This window comes from Danio rerio, chromosome 21, assembly GCF_049306965.1.
Source record: "Danio rerio strain Tuebingen ecotype United States chromosome 21, GRCz12tu, whole genome shotgun sequence".
Taxonomy (NCBI): domain Eukaryota; kingdom Metazoa; phylum Chordata; class Actinopteri; order Cypriniformes; family Danionidae; genus Danio; species Danio rerio.
In genome coordinates, this window is record NC_133196.1 from 13,055,981 (window position 1) to 13,072,884 (window position 16,904).

The 16,904-nt window shown below is 35.4% G+C and overlaps 2 protein-coding genes and 1 long non-coding RNA gene across 4 annotated transcripts in view; 2 read left to right on the forward strand and 1 right to left on the reverse strand.

Annotated features, from left to right (window-relative positions):
• The window catches only part of gtf3c5 (general transcription factor IIIC, polypeptide 5), a 678,526-nt gene that overhangs the window by 319,419 nt on the left and 342,203 nt on the right, over positions 1-16,904 (forward strand). The window lies entirely within an intron of this gene.
• Positions 1-16,904, forward strand: part of pcsk1 (proprotein convertase subtilisin/kexin type 1) — a 43,326-nt gene that overhangs the window by 404 nt on the left and 26,018 nt on the right. For both annotated transcript variants that reach the window (XM_017352740.4, NM_001137662.1), the window contains 4 exon segments: positions 1,615-1,719; positions 2,158-2,283; positions 14,384-14,530; positions 16,557-16,633. In XM_017352740.4, the coding sequence (XP_017208229.1) occupies positions 1,615-1,719; positions 2,158-2,283; positions 14,384-14,530; positions 16,557-16,633 (455 nt within the window).
• LOC108180799 (uncharacterized) lies at positions 7,484-9,194 on the reverse strand. Its single transcript, XR_001797066.4, has 2 exons — positions 8,983-9,194; positions 7,484-7,874 (listed from the first exon to the last, which is right to left on the reverse strand). It is a non-coding gene; the product is annotated as an uncharacterized lncRNA (long non-coding RNA).

The window sequence follows — 16,904 nt, forward strand, 5'->3', positions numbered from 1 at the left end:
AGTGTTGCATGCAATTGCAAGTTCGTGTGGTTGTGTTACGCGTTTATTCATGACAACACTGTTGCTTTCCTCGACATGGAGTTTGGTTGAGCGTTTGTTTGGGCATTTAAACACTTAAGCATCTGTTGGGAGATGAATGAATGTGTTTTTCGGATAAGAGGCTTGTTATTTGATCTGAATACATTTTGGTTGTCTTTATAATCCTTAAATCTAAGCGTTTTCGAGTCAATAAGTGAGCAATATAAATACTAAAATATGTTTAATCGAATTTTTACATGGTAATTCACTCAAAAACAGTACAAAACACCTGTTGTGTCATGGAAATGAAAATAAAATCAAGTAAAATGTAATGCGGAGTACGTTTTTCCAATTGTTAATTCTGTTTTTTGTTTATTGTGTGTTTACCTTGTATTCCTCAGTTGTGGGGACCAAACAAAAATTAATAAGTCAATTTGACCATGTAGGGACATTTTTTTTTTATCCTTTTCGATGAAAACTCAGAAATCACAGAATAAATTATTCTGAAAATGTAGATTGTTTACTTTGTGGGTTGTGTTTAGGGGTAGGTTTGGGCTATGGGGATAAAATAAATAGTTTGTACATTATAAAAATCATTACGTATATGTGAAGTCTCTTTAAAGATAACTTTACAAGTCTATGTACATGCCCACTAGATAAGACAGATGGGAACTGCCTTTGAGAGTTGTGTTTAGGGCTAGGTTTGTGGTACGGGGATAAAATATACACTTTGTAGAGCATTAAAATTATTAGGTCTATGGGAAGTCTCCATAAAGATACCTGTACAAGTCTATGTCCAGGGCTACTAGATCAGACAGATCTACCTTTCAGGATTGTGTTTAAGGGTGTGGGGATAAAATATAGAGTTTGTACAGTTTAAAAATCATTATGTCTATGGGAAGTCTCCATAAAGATATCTTTACATGTCTATGTCTAGGCAGACTAGACCAAACAGATAGGAACTGCTTTTAGGGGTTGTGTTTAGGGGTAGGTTTAAGGTATGTGGATAAAATGTACAGTTTTTACAGTATGAAAATAATCACGTTTATGGGAAAATATAGCTGTACAAAATGGGAACTGCCTTTGAAGGTTGTGGGGTTTGGGTTACGGGGATAAAATAAATATTTTGTACAATATAAAAATCATTATGTCTATGGGAAGTCTCTATAAAGATAGCTGTCAAGTCTATGTCCAGGCTGACTAGACAGATGGGAACTGTCTTTGAGGGTTGTGTTCAAGGTTATGTTTGGAGTATGTGGATAAAGTATACAGTTATACAGTATAAAAATCATCACATCTATGGGAAAATATAGTTTTACAAGATGCAAACTGCCTTTGAGGGTTGTGTTTAGAGGTAGGTTTGTGGTACGGGATAAAATATGGAGTTTGTACATTTAAAAAAACATTCTTTCTATGGCAAGTCTCCTTAAAGATAGCTGTACAAGTCTATGTGTGTGTGTGTGAAGTAGCTCCAGGCCGACTAGACCAGACAGATGGGAACTGCGTCATTATGGCCAGGCTTAATTTAGCTCTAAATATGAACCTTTCTCTTCAGTCAATTCTCTTCCTCTCTCTCTTTCTCTCATTTGTCTGCAGATTGGTGCGCTGGAAAACCATTATTTATTCAAGCGGCACAGTCACCCTAGCAGGACCAAACGGAGTGCAGATCATATCACCAAACGTCTGTCGGAAGATGACAGGGTATGAGACTTTTCATAACCCCTTTGCATTGCTTTCACTCTATATATGATATGTAATGCGAATTTGCTCAGAAACACCAATGAGTATCAAACAGGGTAGACTTTTATCTGGCGTTTTTAATTGCATTTACAAACAGTAAATCATTCTTAAATATCAGATAAAAAGCTAAAAGGTTGTTTTTGTCATCATTGCACTGTAAAAACTATATGATCAATAAGTTCTGACAGCATATTTTTAGGTCATTGTAACTTATTGAACTTAGTTAATCATGTTCTAACTTAATTTTGTAAGTTAAGCAAGCTGTTTTAAGTCAGTTTAACATAATATAAGTTTAAATGACTCATAAGGTTAATTTGATTCAGCTTAAAAATGTAAGAAAACCAGGATTTTTTAACAGTGCTAACTGGTTGTGAATGCCACCCGTGGCTTCTTCCGTAGGTGTCTTGGGCCGAACAGCAGTATGAGAAACGGAGGGCCAAACGGGCGCCGCTGGGGGTCGAATGTAAGGACTGTTCAGTGGACAAACTCTTCGATGACCCCATGTGGAACCAGCAGTGGTATCTGGTGAGTCTTGTTGTCTTAATATTCCTTTGGCAAAAGTGGGATTTGGATTTCTCTGCATTATTTCAGATGTTGAAACGGAAAGTATTTTCTCCCATTCATGGTGTCCATTTAGGTGTAAATCTGGAATCAAAGCTAGATAAACTAACTTTAAAAGATTTTTGTTTCAAATGTTAGTAAATTTAAATAAAAAACTATAGATTATTGCTAAAAACGAAAACATTATAAAAATTAGCTATCCAAAAATTTTAGAGAGATGAGAGAAATCACTTCAGACTTCAGAGCTTTTTTGGCACAATTTAACTTCTAATTGTAAAAACAACTTATCCAGTTGTCCAAAAACTCTAGAAGCATAACAAAATTGACCATAAATCAGTTATTATAAATATAAAATACCATGCATATCAGTAGTTTGGCTACATAGGGTCTGACAACTGATCAACCATATTAAATGCTATTCACTCTTCAAAATAAAAGTCCTTTATTAGCAACAATTATTTAAAAAATTATGTTTTGAATCCAAAAAAACATTTTATTTCACAAAATCATCTTTAGATAGTTGCAATCTCCTTCAAACTAAGAAATTATGATGACCTAATGGCTCTTTTGGGAATCAGAAACTTCAATGAAAAAACAACTATAGGTTAAGAAATGTGCCGTTATTCTATGTGCGAAGAGCATTTAATTAATCAGGGTATCTGTGGGGTCTTAAAAAGTCTCAAATTCACTGAAATATTGTGTTGTAGGTCCTAAATCATTTTAGACAGGCCTTATGTAAGCTTTACCCAAACGGACCAACACCCATCCAATCACCAACGGTCTATTTCTATAAAAGTTTTAACAGTATTTACAATATGGCTTAATTATCTTTCTTACAATAACATTTGTTTTAAATGTTTTTAAGGTTTTTAACTGGGCCATTTTTAAAAAATCCTTAGCGTGTAGCCTTAAAGTCTTAAAAAGGTCTTAAAAAGTCTTAAAGTTGAATTGATGAAGCCTGTAGAAACCCTTATTAATATAAATAACTGTATTTATTTATTCATATTTTATTATTTAGGATATTTGTGCAAATAGAAGATTCTAAAAATGGTACATGAACCATCAACACTAAAGAACCTGTATATACATACACAAAATTTCTCTAAAGCCTCACCAATCACAGCAGATGTGACTAAAAGCCATTGTAACAATCCTCTTCAGGCTGATGTAATACATTTCCGGTCTGCAGGCCTTCATTACTGGGTCAGTTGTCCCTCTGGACTGTGTGCGCAGTGTTTTCAGGCTTTCAGAGTTCATAGTATGGCTAAACAAAAAAATGAGATTGTAAAGGAAACCTCCCTTTAATCCCAAACAACAGAAGAGCCAATCACGCATTAGTACCAATTTACCAAAACACAATGGATTGATGGGTTTATCTTATGGATGGCCAAGCTCTTAATGCCAGAGAATGGCTTCTGCAGAGCCACAGATGGGAACGGTTCAGCCGGCTCTAATATGGATCATGGTTTATATAGCAAGTCACTCTAATCAAATTGAAAACCTCCATTTGCATTTCCCACACAAGGATTAATTTTTTTGGGCAAACATTTTATTCTAAAAAGCAATTTAGTGGGGCATGAACCGACGGTGACCTTTTGTTCCTTTTGCTTCAACAAGTGTGCTGCTTCTAAACCTCTTTTAGTTTTTTTGGGTGAGCTCTTAACCTAATGGCTCAAAAAGTTCCTCCCCAACTACATTTTAAACCTTGTCACTAAATTTAGCTTATTAGCAGACGTCTGTGTCTCCGCTGATGCTGAATGAATACACCAGAGATACTAATAAAAATGAAGTACACTGCATTTTAGGGAAATAACTATGCAGAATATTTCATTTAACATTAATATTGTTTTCAAAACAAACTTAGTTTGATCTTAAAGCTCACAAATCTTTAGGATTTTTAAAAATACTTTCAAAAATAAGTCATGATTAATTGCTAAATTGTGCAGTTTATGTGTAAATTTTACACGCTCAGAAATAAAGGTACAAAATCTATCACTTGGGCGGGGTGCTTTTCAAAAGGTACACTATTGTACCGTACAGGTGGACATTAGTACCCTTAGAGCAGGGGTTTACAACCATGGGCGCGAGACATTGAGGTGTGCACTTGAGTAAATTATGATGACAATTTTTATGTGTTCACTAGTGAATCTGATTAATGTTAGCTCCACATCTAACTATCAGGTACCTGTAGAGTTTTATGCGTTCGAGTAAAACATATAAAAATAAAATGGACCGGGTGCTTTTTAAAATGAATGACGCTGAATAAAAATTAAAACCAGTGAGCCGTCTGACAAAAAAGTACCCTTCTGAATCAAATCAGCAGGATGCCCTTCTGGATCTTTCACTTACTTTTGAAGACACTACTGACTGCGTTTATATGGACATCTGTGATCTAGTTAATTGCCTTAATAGACAATAATTTAATTAAGGTGTTTACGTGAATTGCTTTCATGTAAGAGTTTCCTGTAATTTTGGGTGACTTTAACTGCAGTTCGGCAGTTTCACATTCACTCATATACATTTCGTTCATGCCCTTGTGGCAAACTGGGGTATTAGACACAAATTAGGAGTAAGGACTGGTGGAAGAGAGTTGTTTTAATGGAATTTGATGCCGCATGCCGAATGAAAGAACAAAACCTCCTCATTTCACGATCTGAGTGTCTCCAATCCTTTACTGACAGCCGTGAGTGTGGATTTTGTCAGAAAATATGGCAAAAAGTCCTACATGACGGTAATAGTTTGATTGCGGTGTTTACTTCAGTAATGCCACAAATATATGCATACTCCACATCTTAATTCCATTTCTGTTTAGCTCAGTAATGACATTAGTCGGATGAAGGTCATCTATTAAAGTATTGGTGTCTATTCTATCTATTAAAGTATTAGTGAAATTTTACATTTTTGAAATTTGGGGATACTTTTGTACCTTTAAGGTTGCCTTATATACTTTAAGTGTAACTTTTGTTACCTTTTGTACATTTTTTAGGTATTAATATGTATCTTTAAGGACTTGTTAGGAACAAAAATGTACTTGGAATGGTACTGCCTCATAAACAGATTTTATACCATTATTTCCGAGAGTATACCATTAAAATGATAGTTGGCACAAATTAAAAACATAAAATTACATGTTTATCATTTGATTATGTCAGTTTTTTTTTATTATTATTATTATTTATATGGTCGGCATGGCAGCTCAGTGGTTACCTGTCGCCTTACAGCAAGAAAGTTGCTGGTTTGATTTTTGACAGGGCAAGTTTGCACTTCCCCCACAGCCCAAAGACATGCACTACAGGTGAATTGGATTAACCAAACTGGTCATAGCTTATGAGTATGTGTGTGAATGTGAGAGTGTATGGGTGTTTCCCAGTACTGGGTTGGGGCTGGAAGGGCATCCGCTGTGTAAAGCATATGCCGAAATATTTGACTGTTCATTTTGCTGTGGCAACCCCCGATAAATAAGGGACTAAGTCGAAGGAAAATTAATGAATGTATTATTTATATAGTTTATATATTATATATTAATATATAGTTATAAATTAATATAATTTATAACTATATATTTAGCTCAAAATTAAAGTTTGTAATGCTCGAATTCCTTTAAAAGCTGGTTGGTTTACCTTATAAGTGTTTATCACAGAATCAATTTTAAATCCCATGAAAATGAAAAAATACTACAGTCGCAGGCTGCTGACAAGTGGGCGTCCACTGCTGCTGCGCTCCATTGGTCAGTCTGAGTTATAAGGCAGTGAAGGCAGCCGAAAAAGAACAGAGAACGAAAGAATGACGTTCGATCTTCAGGCCTGAAAGGGTGGGTAGAAAAGAAGAATATTGATTTATAGAGGAGAAAGACAGCTCATGGAAAAAGATTACGCTTCACTAGGGAGGATGGCTGATAATTCAATTAAAGATGACTCATATCATATCCCGCTCTCTATTGAGAAACACGGTGAGCTTAAATTCACATTTTAGCTTTATTTTGCTTTCTGACGACCTGAAAACAGCTGATGAAAAACATTGAAAAATAAGATAGCATATATTGCATTATTCAACTAATATCATCTCAGATATAACCTTTATTAGTAGGTTCCCACTCAAATAGTGCTGTCAAAATGCTTAGAAGTATTTTTTTAATAGTTCTGTGCTAGTCTGAGCTGTAAAACAAATCTGTAAAATATCCCGTTAAAAAACAGCAGCTGTGGTTGCCAGAACTGTAGAAACCGTAACAGAATTTCCTAAATGTTATGGTAAAGTACTGTATTTCATTAGAGTAGAAATAAATTCATAACATTTACACTCTCCCGAAACCCTTTTTCCAGATCTTTTTGAATAAAACGCCTACTTTACTACATCCAATCGGGTCGCCGTAGAAAAAAATAAGCCACGCCCACTGTTTTCTCATTTAATATTCTTTTTCTCTAGGAACTGTGTCACAATATTTAAAAAAAAACAGTTGCAGCTTCCTGGTTATGCGGACTTGAATCACACACCCAATGGGCTCTATGCACGGCGGCGCGTGACGCATTTCCGGTAAAATTTAAGACCCCGAGCCAACTTCCGCCGATCGTACAGTACAGTGCTACAACAGGAGCGCTACTGATAAAAACAAGTAATGTTTTGGACAGTTGTCTTAATGTTTTATGCCATTATAGCACACTTATATACGTTTATGTCAGCTACATAAATATGACATTTAAACGTTTAAAAGTGTCATTTCAAAGACGTGAGAACAGTACTTATAGCTACCACTGCTGTGTTCAGCAACGCACAGCGTCAGAAATTGAACTCTTACCTTAGTTTCCACACGTTTCCAAAAGACAAAGTCGTGCAGAAGAGGTGGGTTGTTGATATTAAACGTGAGAATTTTACAGAAACAGAAAAAGACAAGAGTGTAGCTGACATTTTCAGTCTAGCAAACTGATGGAGGCTCGAGTGCCAACCGGATGCAGACATTTAAATAAAGGAGCTTTCATGGCAAATAATAGTTTGTTTTCATTGCCTTTGAAGTAAAAAAAAAACTGAACATTAATATACATAAACATTTCTTAAGCTACTTTCTAAGTGCAATTTTTTAATTCAGAATAAAGACCTTTATTTATTCACTGTACATATCAAATATAATTCACTGTATATAATTTGAAATAAAAATTGTCAAAAAAAGTAACATTTTGAAAAAATATTTTATTCAGGTGAACAGAAACAATAACTGAATCAGTTGTTTTCTTGAATCAGGTGCTTCTTCTGTAACTTGTGCATAGAGAGGTATTTGGGCTGATACGTATTAAATAAATAAATAAACACCCATCTGTTTCATGGAACTTAACACATAATTGATCCATTCCAAACAATTGTTCATGTGACAACACACATTACACATTTCAGAGTAATGGGCTGTCTGGAAAAGCAAAGCAACCAAATGTTTGCATATCCCACTCTCAGCCACACAAGAGCAGGAGCTATTAACTAGCAGGCGATGGCATGGATTTTCTGACGGATGTCCGCTCCAGGATGAAGTAACACACAAAAATGTCTAGCTCTGAATCTCATAATGTTACCTAGAAAACAGAAACAAAATATTAATAGGTTTTTAAAAAGAGTCATTAAAGGCAGTTCATTTAAAACTGAAAATTCTATTTCCTCATCCTTCATTTGTTCGAAACCTTTTTGAGTTTGTTTCTGATGTTTAACACAAACAAAAATACTTTGAAGAAAGCAGGAAACTTGCAACCACTGATATTCATAGTAGTTCTTTTTCCTACTATGGAAGTCAATGGTTACAGGTTTTCAGCTTTCTTCAAAATATCTTCTTTTTAAAGGCATCTGCAGCAATATCATTAGATTAAACTACACTGTTAATCATTATTTTAAATCATTTAAAAGTAGCTCTTTTTAGTCACACTTTAAAATAAGGTTTCATTAGTTAATGTAATTGCTCACTATTAAAATAACTATTTAATATTTAATAGTTAGCATTGTTAAACTAATTTACTAATGAATAAAAATCCAAAGTCATGCTTGTTAACATTAGCTATTACATTGTGAGTTAACAAGCACAATGAATAAGCATTTGTTCATTAACATAAAAAACTAATAAATATTACGTTAGACAAATTGTTGATGTGAAATCAACTAATGACACCTTATTGTTTTGGTTCAACCTCCCATTTAATTACAAAGTTATAGACTAAATAGAAAGCATGCTATCTACACTGTTACACTGCATCTGTCATCTTCACTGTTTCAGCAATAAATCTCAGCATTGACACAGTGCTATTTGTCTGTTTTGGATGGAACGGCATTGTATTATTTTATTCCTAATATATCTTGCTCAATAATCATGCTTACAAGCTAAGACAGCATCTGTGTTTCTGTAATTATCCGAACTGAACAGTGGTGGTCACTTTAGAACAGTAAAAATATGAATGGGACAGAACTTCACATGTATGCTGTCCTACTCTCAGCTGGTGAGGAGACTCCGATTTCTTCATTGATCTATCGGTAGTAATGAGCTCTCACTGAGATCTTATTCCTGCCCTGTTTTTACCTGACACTTTGAGACAGAATTACGTACATATATGATCATTTGTACTAACGTGATAAAGCTGCAGATGGACAGATTGTTAGAATAGTATTGACGTTAGCCTACAGGCTAGCTGAACTTACCTTCATAATTGCACAGGTAGGAAGATGCATAAAACTTGAAACCTTTCTCAAGTTTGCTCTGCGGTGTTGTAGTGCACATCCGGACAATCATTTGCACATCGTTTACCATAATTAACTCGCAAACAGCGAGTAAATAATTGACGACTCTGCCATAATACTGCTTACCTCCGCTTAAAATCACCCGGACCGGAAGCTGGACCGCGGCCTTAGACAAAACGCGGAAGTAATGCGTGCATATAGCCCATTTTTTTTTCTGTCTTTAGAGTGTTTCTTTGACAGAAAGACAGCACCACATACTGGTCTGGCATGTTTACTACATGGATTTGAATCAGTCTAGGTAGTTTTGTGTGCAATATGTATGCTTTGTGTTTGATTGAAAAGAGCAGATAGGGAAGCTCACAAGGCTCTGTGTGGATGAGCCCTCAGAGGTGTGATGTAGGCTGTAGATCGGTGACGTGGATGTGAGCTGTGGGGTTTTTCAGCCCTCCTGAGGAGATTGTGATGTGGCAGAGCCGTCATGTGTGGCTGTTCGTCTCCTTTCTTTTTTTCTCCCTCCCCGTCGTGTCTTTCTAGAGTCAGACCTCAGCTATGAGTCATGCTTCATGGTGGAGTTACTGCAGCGTCTATGCAGAATTCGTGAGCAGATCACAGAGCTTTTCCTTCCCTTCAGTTCTGTTCTATAGAGATTTTATGCCTCACATAGCTTTGTTACATCATATCCAGAGCTTTGTATATTTATATATGCATTTATGATCGGTAATACATGCATATATAGATAGTGTTCTGCATTAATGAGAACACTCCATTTTAAATATTAATATTTTTATTAATTTCCCAGTGAATATAGGTTATATATTTCGGTGCATTTGAACAAAACAGATTTATTAAACAGATATGTTTATTTAAATAATATTTGTCGGCGAACATCTTTTGAAATAGAAAGATAATACATTATAATTCAAGCAAAATATTGCAAAAAAATTACAACAAATTTTCAAATATTTTTTGTTTTTCTTGATTTTTGCTCTTTTGTTTTTAAATTATTTTGTATTTTTCCCTAACACATAAATTTGGGTGTACTAATTTTTGAACAGTTATTGTAAGTTATTTTATTAAATTAGCTCCAGATTCGGCTGCAGTACTGACTAATCTAATGTATATGCACAAATATAATATCATCCTATAGTAAATATTTATTTAAATGAGACATTTTTGAGCGGTGTACTCATATATGTAATACATATAAGAGAACTGTTTTTAGTAAGCAAATCATAGTAAACAAATTCTAGAACAATAGCCTTTGTTTTGTGAAACATGTCAATACGCTCTAGGTATCTGTATGAAGTGAACTAGATATCTGTGTTGTGAACAAACAGAAATAACTTCGGTATGTTGTTTGTTGATAAACTGAACAAATGAGGCATTACAGATTATGTTCATCTTATTTTACTTTAATTACTTTGGCTTAATAGACCTATTTTATAAAAATCTAAATTTTCAATCCTGTGTCATAATAATGACTTTTTATTTCACCATTTTGACATTTTCATTGTTGTTTTTATGCCACAACTATTACAGTTTTGATTTTGTATCTCACAATTTGACTTTTGTTATAATTATGATGCTCCATCTAAGAACTTTATATGATCTGTCATATTTTTATATTTAAATTTTTTACATCTTTAGCATGAAATGTTGTTTGGACTTGTGATCTCAAAAGTGTTACGTGGTCACAATTTAAAGTATTTCATAATTATTAAGTCTTACCTTATAATTCCTATTACTAAACTATGTCATCTTTTGGATGGGACGTTAGACTGTGGTCTTGGCTCTGTGGTCATTAAATCCCATGGCACTTCTCAGAAAGTGTAGGGGTGTAATCCCAGTGTCCTGGCCATATTCCCTCCACTGGCCCTCACCCATCATGCATGGCCTCACAATCATTCCCATCCACTGATTGGCTGTATCACTGTCTCTCCACTCCACCTATAGCTGGTGTGTAATGAGCGCACTAGCGACGTTGTCCTGTGGCTGCCGTTGCATCATCCAAGTGGATGCTACACACTGGTGGTGGAGTGGAGAGGCATGATTGTGAAGCAGTTTGGGTGTATGTCCATGCATGATAAATGCGCTATATAAATACAAATTACTTACTCACGTTACTATGTTTAATACTGTCAGAAGCTGACTAAATTTACATTTTTAAGATTATACTATATATTTCAGATTAAAAAAAAAACTTTTTAGATTAGTAGACAAGTTCTTTTTTTAGAAATATTAATATTTCTAGAGGGCGCCACGGTGGCTCAGTGGTTAGCACTCTCGGTTCACAGCAAGAACATCGCTGGTTCGAGTCCCAGATAAGTTGGCATTTCTGAATAGAGTTTGCATGTTCACCCTGTGCTGGTGTCGGTTTCCTCCGTGTGCTTGCGCTATAGGTGAAGTAAATAAACTAAAGTAGCCGTAGTTTATATGTGTGAATGTGAGAGTGGGTGTTTCCTATTTCTGGGTTGCAGCTGGAAGAGCATCCGCTATGTAAAACATATGTTGGATAAGTAGGTGATTCATTCCGCTGTGGCGATGAATAAAGGAATGAAGCCAAAGGAAAATGAATGAATAATATTTCTAGAGCACAATTTGTTTAAACAAATATGCATTGACTAATTCACAGACTCAGAATTTTATTGAAAAAATCAATTCAGTTTCTAGCTATCCAATCAAAACTGTTAACGCTATAACCAGATAAAAAAAAAAAAAAAAGTCTTCTAAGGCATTTCACCATTGCTCACATTATCTGCTTTTTTAATTATTAGCTGTTCATCGTTGTGTTTTTCCCCCATCACTGCACAGCCGCTCTCAGAGATTTAATTATCGGTCAATAAGGAGAAATCCCCTCATGCTCTAGTATGGACTGAAAATAGTCTCCACCAACCAAAAGGTCAGCATGGCAGATTACATCGCCAGCTTTCATTTTCAAGCGAACGGCTTTTGTTGTAAGGGTCAGTGGTCGTGTCATATAAAGCCGCTTTTGTCTTGGTGAAGAGGTTGAAAGGACCTGTGAGTGCTATTACTCATGTACGTTCACTCATGCTGCGTCACGATTCATGTGCTCTCCATCCTAAATAGAATTTAAATATAATGTATAAATGTAATATGTATGAAGTCAGCATAAATCAGAGGTTTTTGCACAATTTTTGTTTGTGTTAGTGTTGCCAAAAATATAGATATATTAATAAATATGGCGACACGGTGGCTTAGTGGTTAGCACAGTCATCTTACAGCAAGAAGGTAGCTGCTTCGAGTCCCGGCTGAGCCAGCTGGCACTTCTGTGTGGAGTTTGCATGTTCTCCCCGTGTTCGAGGGGTTTCCTATGGGTGTTCCGTTTTCCCCAACAGTCCAAAGACATGAATTGGATGAACTAAATTGTGCATGTGTGAATGTGAGAGTGTATGGGTGTTTCCCAGTAATAGATTGAGGCTGCATAAAACATTCAATTCAATTCAATTCAGCTTTATTAGTATAGCGCTTTTACAGTGTAGATTATGTCAAAGCAGCTTCACATAAATGGTCATAGTAACTGGATCAGGGTAGTTCAGTTTTTAGTGTTTAAGTTCAGTTCAGTTTAGCTCAGTTCAGTGTGGTTTAAAATCATTACTGAGAGTTCAAATACTGAAGAGAAAATTCATTCGATGCGTAGCTCTACCAATCCTGAACCATGCAAGCCAGTGGCAACAGCGGAGAGGGAAAGAAAACTTCACCGATAGGAGAGTGAAGAAAAAAACCCTTGAGAGAACCAGACTCAGTTTGGCACGACCATTTTAATTTCTCCGCTGGCCAAAAGTCTTGTGCAGAGCTGTGGTCTCAGCGGTGGAGGCTGAGACATATGCTGGAATAGTTGGCTGTTTATTCTGCTGTGGTGATTCCTGATAAATAAGGTACTAATCTGAAGGAAAATGAACAAATGAATTAATAAATATCGATATTGAAATATTTTAAATGATACAATCTTGATTTTGGTTAGTATTGATTCTGGCTTTGCTCCCTCGCTAGCAGGGAGACGAATAATTAACAAAAATAAAAAGATTTTAACACTTTTGTTTTATTCAGAAAATAAGATAAGATTGCACTGATTTAGCTTATTTTGTTGCCTTTTGGATTTAAGGATGGCTGACGTACCTGGTTTAAGCATTATATGGCTTAGTTATTTTATCGTTGTTATTTTATTCTTTAAATTTTGCAGAATTTGTTCCCCATAGTATTGAAAATGGTATTGAATATCAATATTTTTAAGGTATCGTATCTTATGTTGGAAATTTCAGTATCATAACAACACTATTCAGTATGTTGATTTAATTTGATGATTAAGTTTCATCTTACACTCGCAGCAAACCAATAGTTGATAGGGCGTGGCTAAATATATTTCACATTTATAACCTAAAAGCTGACATCATCAGAAAAGCACTGCTGTTTCAGAGTTGAAGCTGATGGTCAGATTTTGATTACAGACTACCAAAACAAAATTGGCATGGTTCATTTTAAGACTAACAATGTGCTTTAGCAATATTAATATTGAAAGTTTTGCTTTTAATGCAGACTTTATATGAGTAAATAAGTATTCCAAAGTTACCTTGATGGTTATTCCTGCTTCTGTTGCCTACAACACATTGCACATTGGATGTGAATTTTATTATAACACTACAAACACTCTTAAAAAGTTTAAAAAATGACAAATATTGCTAAAGTACAAGACTTTTGGAAATTTGGAGTCTTTTTTTTTACTACTATGGCTGTCAATGGCTACCGGTTTTCAACATTCTTCAAAATATAAATAGTAAATAATAAATAAATAGTAAATTATATAAAATAAAAATACAAAATATAAATAACAGAAGAAGAAAAAATCCTCGGATGACCAGTTCCTTTCAAGCTCTCATGAAATCAAAATAATTTTATTTATTTTTTTTTTTTGGTATCAGTATGTTAGTCTTGAGGATATCTATAAGCTAGTGTGCTCAAAAACAGTGACAACATTTAAATTTAGAAGATAAACACATACAAAGCTTGCACTCTCACTCCTGCTTAAATGGATCAATGATTTTCTTAACATCATACTTCAATCAAATGCTCTCTAATATCTGACATGGCTCGCCCCCTTCAAGCCACAATTGTTATATGCTCTTGAGCTCAACCACTCTCAATGGCAAATCTGTGATAAAAATTGACACGCTACTGGCTGTTTTATTTAAGTAGGAGGAGCTACTCTATGCCCCGCCCTGTTTTGATATTTTAGGTCATGTTACATCACACATTAAACAAAAAAAAAGCACATTTCAAAGCACTAATCACGGTACCTTTAAATAAATTGGGACACAGCATCAGTTTTCTCATTTTTGTTTTCCAGCAAGACACCCGGACATCATCATCCCTTCCCAAACTAGACCTGCATGTGATCCCCGTCTGGAAGAAGGGCATCACGGGAAAAGGAGTGGTCATTACTGTACTGGATGACGGTCTGGAGTGGAACCACACCGACATTTATCCAAACTACGTAAGTGACACCTACTACAACTAGACTACTGGTATAGGAGGCCACAAACAAACCAAAAACAAAAGTAGCTATTTTGGATGTGAAAAATTTAACGTGTCCTATTTACACAACTCTGCAATGAGCCCAGCTTTACTTTTTTTTGCACTAGAGAAGACTTATGAATCATAGCATAATAGCAAACATCTGTCTCCTGTTAGGATTTGAGTAAAGCATGGCATCAGCTGTCGCTCGGCTTTTGGCTTGTTTACACACAGCAGTCTTATAAAAAAAAGCTTAAATTGAGACTTGTATATTTGATGGTATTAATGAAAAGACTGAAAATACTGAGCTTTCAGTGCAGAATAGCACTAAAATTAATTATTAATAAGGCATACATTGTTATTTGCATAAACTCATTAAATCTTAATGTTTTCAGGTCACTTTTTAAAAAAAAGAAAAAGTCATATAAATAAAATTAAACGTGTATAAATAAAAAATATATACTAAAGTAATAAAGATTAATGTTAAATAAATAAATGTTAACCAGTTACCTTAAGCCAAGGGTGTCCAAACTTCGTCCTGGAGCAACGGTGTCCTGCAAAGTTTAGTTCCAACCCCAATCTTACACACCTGGGCTAGCTAATGAAGCTCTAAGAGGATTTCTAGAAATATCCTTGCTGGTGTGTTGAGGCAAGTTGGAGCTAAAATCTGCAGGATACCGGCCCTCCAGGATGGAGTTTGGACAACCCTATCAAAACCTTAACCAAAATAAAAATGAAAACAGAAAACACACAAAAAATTGAGTTAATGTTAATTACATTTCAAGCAAAATATTAATGTTTTTATAGCTTGTTTGAACTATTAAAATTGCTGTTTTGATAGAAAAGAAAAAATTTCCAGTTACTAGTAAAACTTCCAAATACAATTGTATCATATATAATAGTAATTACATCCCAATTTTTGTATTAATTTTTTTTTTTTTTGCAATTTACTCCAATTATAAAGAGCAGTACCATGTACCAAGTATCTCATGAGGAAACATAAATATTAAAATTTTTGTCAGCTCAGTGGCCAAAATGTTCAGTCGTACAAAAATGTACCATTTTTAAAAGGAGTTGCATCAGACCCCACCTCTAAACTTTAAACCATCATTATTGGGAGAACAAATCGTACTAAAATGAGATTTTTAAAAAATTCATACGAATTAGACACTAAATCAAAAAGTTATGAATTGTTGTGAGATAGCGTTGGTTATACAAAGACACTACTATTATTTTCTGTGTATGATAAATACTCACCGGCCACTTTATTAGGTACACATTCCTAGTACCTGGTTGAACCCCCTTTTGACGTCAGAACTTCCTAATCCTTCGTGGCATAGATTCAACTAGGTACTGGAAATATTCCTCTGAGATTTTGGTCCATATTGACATGATAGCATCACGTAGTTGCGGCAGATTTGTCTGCTGCAACAGTCAATATTACGAATCTCCCATTCCATCACATCCCAAATGTGCTCTGTTGGATTGAAATATGGTGACTGTGGAGGCTATTTGAGTACAGTGAACTCATTGTCATGTTCAAGAAACCAGTCTGAGATGGTTCATGTTTTATGGCATGGTGCGTTATCCTACTGGAAGTAGCCATCAGACGATGAGTACACTGTGGTCATAAAGGGAAGGACATGGTCGGCAACAATCCTCAGGTAGGCTGTGGTGTTGACACAATGCTCAATTGGTATTAATGAGCCCAAAGTGTGCCAAGAAAACATCCCCACACCATTACACCACCAACAACAGCCTGAACCGTTGATACAAGGCAGGATGGATCCATGCATTCATGTTGTTACTGCCAAATTCTGACCCTACCTGGCATCACAGAAATTTGCACTACTTTTCTACTTGCCTAAATGCATTGAGTTGCTGCCATGTGATTAGCTGATTAAAAATTTGCGTTAACGAGAAGATGAACAAGTGTACCTAATAAAGTGTCCGGTGACTGTACATATGAAATCACTCATTTATCCTTTCTGCTTTCCTCACTGCAGGATCCTGCTGCTAGCTATGACTTTAACGACAACGATCCGGATCCCTTCCCCAGATACGACTCCACCAATGAAAACAAGTGAGTCAATCAATCTCTAGCCGCATGAATGGACGGAAGACCTCAAGAGATCTTGAGATCACAACTGTTGATCCTGACCTGATAAACCCAAGGACAGATTTTCCCAAGCCTTTGACCTTTCAATTATGTTAAGCACCACACATACTGTACAGCAATACGGGACATGATTAGAAAATGTTATGGGCCTCTGACTGGCACAGTTGCCCTCTTTAAAGAGATTTGCAGATTTATTTACATCATGCCAAATCTGTTGAGGGAGAATTAGACTGCA